Below are 2,208 nucleotides of genomic sequence, written 5' to 3'. Positions count from 1 at the left end.
ATTCCTCCAGTTCACTCTGCTGTAAAATGGTAAGCCTGCTGCGGGAGCCAGCCAGCCAGCCAGCCGGTCAGCCAACCATACCTTTCACTCTATTCTCTCCTCATTCCAATGCCTGTAATCATCCGTCATGCTGACTGAGCAGGGGACTCCCTACAGCCAACCTCTACTGAAGAAAGCCATACCTGCCATCCTTTCTCCCTGCAATCCTGTAGAAGGCTTTCATATTTGGCACGCTTCAATTCATGAACCTCATCACATCCCTCTCTGCACGGGATTGTGAGCACAATTAAGATCATTTTCTTGGTCTTTTCACACCACAGAACCACATCTGGCCTTACGGTTGTACCGACGACCTGGGGAAAACTGCAGCCACTCCCTCAGGTACCCTTTCGTATCCTGTGTTTCTTTTTACTGTCTTCACTGGCCTCTCTCCCTCTTTCCCGAATTGTTGTTGTTGTTTTCCCCTGATGATGTTGTTCCCTGAGCCTTTCCTGCCCCCGGGTGTGAGCAAGTATTTCAGGCACCCTCTCATGGTGTCACTTATATCTTTCTTGCGAGAGTGCTATTCTGCACCCTGACAAGATAGTTGTATGCCAGTGTGCCTCCACAAAGTCTACACGGCTGATTTTCCCTCAAACCCCACCTGTGCAGGTTTGTTGGTGTCGGGAGTGTGTTACAAACGGCCCATTGCAGGAAGGAGATACGGCAAGGTTCCAGTCTCCACAGGTCAGTCCATGTGACCTACCTCTTACGGAGGTCCCATTTGATCCAGACACCTTGAGATGCTAGTTTCACAGCTCCTGATCTTCGTTCTTCCTCCTGGTACCGCACTTCTGCCTGGATGATGTGTGTGTGTGTGCACGTGTGCGTGCGTGTGTGTGTGTGTTTACGTGTGTGTGTGTTTGTGTGTGTATATGTTTGTGTGTATGTGCGTGTGTGGATGTGTATCTTGTATCTTTTAACTCTTATATGTTTCAGTTATTGGATTGCGGCCATGCTGGGGCACTGACTTGAAGAGTTTTAGTCAAACCTCGAACGTCGAGCAAATCGATCCCAGTACTCACTTTTCGTTAAGAGCTGGTACTTATTCTATCCATATTTTGTCGAAATTACGGGGATGTAAACACACCAACAACGGTTGTCAAGCTGTAGTGGGGGACAAACACAGACATAAATACACACACACGTATATATATATATATATATATATATATATACACGACGTGCTTCTTTCAGTTTCCGTCTATTAAACCTACCCACAAGGTTCTGGTCGGCCCGAGGCTATAACAGAAGACACTTGTTCAAGGCAGCATGCTGTGGGACTGAACCTGGAACCACGTACTCAAAAATATTCACTCGTACCTCGATAAATCAATATCTCATTGCAAGAGTAGGATCCTTTATTTCGATCAATATTCCTATTGTTCATCGCTTTTTTGATGAATTTTTGTGTTGATTTTGTTTTCATTTTTCCGTTCCATTTCTATTTCTTAATTGTTGTCGTTACAGACTTCTGTGGTTGCTGTTGGTGCTACTCTGCTTGGGCTCAATGTCTTACCAAATCATTGACCGTATAATCTACTACTACAACTATCCAGTCAGTGTGAACGTTCACGTCAACTACAACAGGACATTAATATTCCCCTCAGTAACAATATGTAACGAAAATGCTTTCCGGTAAGTTACCACACACACACACACACACACACACACACACACACACACACACACACACACACACACACACACACACACACACATGCAAATATAATGATATCAATCCTCTGTTCACACGGGCTGGAATGCTTATAGTTTGTTGCCTGTTGCATCTACTGAATGCATCCACTTTGAGTCGAATAGCAAGGACGCACAAAAGTACGCCCAGTATGGGAGGCCACATTAGGATCTTGCGATCCGCTGGCATACTCCTAAATTCACTAAGGCACATAGGCCTCACACCACAGCACGGACTGAATCTTCAGGTGGATGATTGGTTGACTTTCTCCTATGATTTGCTATACAACATGACTACACAACCTGAAGAGTGAGTTAAAGAATCGGCAGAGATTTGGACAATTAAAAGAAAGAAATCGCTCCGCACTGCATATATATATATGTGTGTGTACATATATGTGTATATACATGCATATATATTCTTTGTATTATATATATATATATATATATATATATATATATATATATATATAT

General features: G+C 43.5%; 1 protein-coding gene across 1 annotated transcript in view; it reads left to right on the top strand.

The window, feature by feature from the left end:
* The window catches only part of LOC106875529 (acid-sensing ion channel 1C), a 28,277-nt gene that overhangs the window by 10,300 nt on the left and 15,769 nt on the right, over positions 1-2,208 (top strand). The window contains exon 2 of the mRNA XM_052976880.1: positions 1,510-1,677. Coding sequence (XP_052832840.1) covers positions 1,510-1,677 — 168 coding nt within the window. The remainder of the gene's footprint in view (positions 1-1,509; positions 1,678-2,208) is intronic.

This window comes from Octopus bimaculoides, chromosome 26 (genome assembly GCF_001194135.2).
Source record: "Octopus bimaculoides isolate UCB-OBI-ISO-001 chromosome 26, ASM119413v2, whole genome shotgun sequence".
Taxonomy (NCBI): Eukaryota; Metazoa; Mollusca; class Cephalopoda; order Octopoda; family Octopodidae; genus Octopus; species Octopus bimaculoides.
The sequence above is the reverse complement of the archived record's forward strand: the minus strand, read 5'-3'. Positions and strand labels throughout refer to the sequence as shown.